General features: G+C 50.2%; 1 protein-coding gene across 1 annotated transcript in view; it reads left to right on the top strand.

The window, feature by feature from the left end:
- Window positions 1-847, top strand: part of LOC119591081 (apolipophorins-like) — a gene marked incomplete at its 3' end in the record, with an annotated part of 16,924 nt that overhangs the window by 8,039 nt on the left and 8,038 nt on the right. Inside the window, exons 7-9 of the mRNA XM_037939802.1 lie at window positions 41-204; window positions 347-534; window positions 740-840. Coding sequence (XP_037795730.1) covers window positions 41-204; window positions 347-534; window positions 740-840 — 453 coding nt within the window. The remainder of the gene's footprint in view (window positions 1-40; window positions 205-346; window positions 535-739; window positions 841-847) is intronic.

The raw sequence follows: 847 nt of genomic DNA, 5'->3' as shown, positions 1-847 counted from the left end.
GACTGCCTAACATAAGATTCATTGTCGTTTCCCTGGTCAGGCCGACGTGGCAGGCGAGTGCGAGACGCGGTATCAGGTGACCACCATGAATGACCTCGTCGTGAACAAGACGAAAGAGAATTGCCGCAGCAACGCCCACCTTCCGTATTTGCCTCACGCCCAGTACACCAGTGACAGGATCAACAGCGAGCTGCCTCTCTTCAGGTGGGAAAAGATTCTCTTAGCAAATCTGTTATTACCGTTAGTAAAGGTACTCCGTTGAAAAAAAAAATCAAAACGTAATCTGCATAACAACTGCTCCCAGTGCCGTTATTCTCACTGCGCTGTGCATGGCACCTTTACGCAGGCGGGACCAGAGCTGCCAGATGTTCCGCAGCGAGAACGTGTGGGAGCGCGTGGAGTGCGTGGAGGAGGTCCGCGTCGAGGGCCCGTTCCCGTCCCTGCTCGAGCAATCCTCGCTCGCCTCTCTCACCGTCACCTCTAGTCTGCACCTCCAGGCAGACCCAGATGAGACGCCTGGACCTTTCTATGAAGGCATGAATCTTTTCCTCCAATTCTGTGTATTTGTTATTGCTGTTTGAAGGATAATGAGCATTAAATTGTTATTTTTCTAATGAGTCGATCGCGATGTACTCACCAGCAGGGCGCAGACACAGCACAAAATGTGAATATACTAATAAATATGCACGTATAATGCGTGTGTTGACTATCTTATTCATCTGTTAATCCATTTATTTAGGAGAATATCTGAAGAGAAGGGAGTCCCTCCGCATGGACCTGAAGGGGGCTGTTGACTCGTCTGAGACTCGACATCGCGATGACTCTGGCGTTCGCGATCAGGCAAGTG

This window comes from Penaeus monodon, chromosome 28 (assembly GCF_015228065.2).
Source record: "Penaeus monodon isolate SGIC_2016 chromosome 28, NSTDA_Pmon_1, whole genome shotgun sequence".
In the NCBI taxonomy this organism is placed as follows: Eukaryota; Metazoa; Arthropoda; class Malacostraca; order Decapoda; family Penaeidae; genus Penaeus; species Penaeus monodon.
The sequence above is the reverse complement of the archived record's forward strand: the minus strand, read 5'-3'. Positions and strand labels throughout refer to the sequence as shown.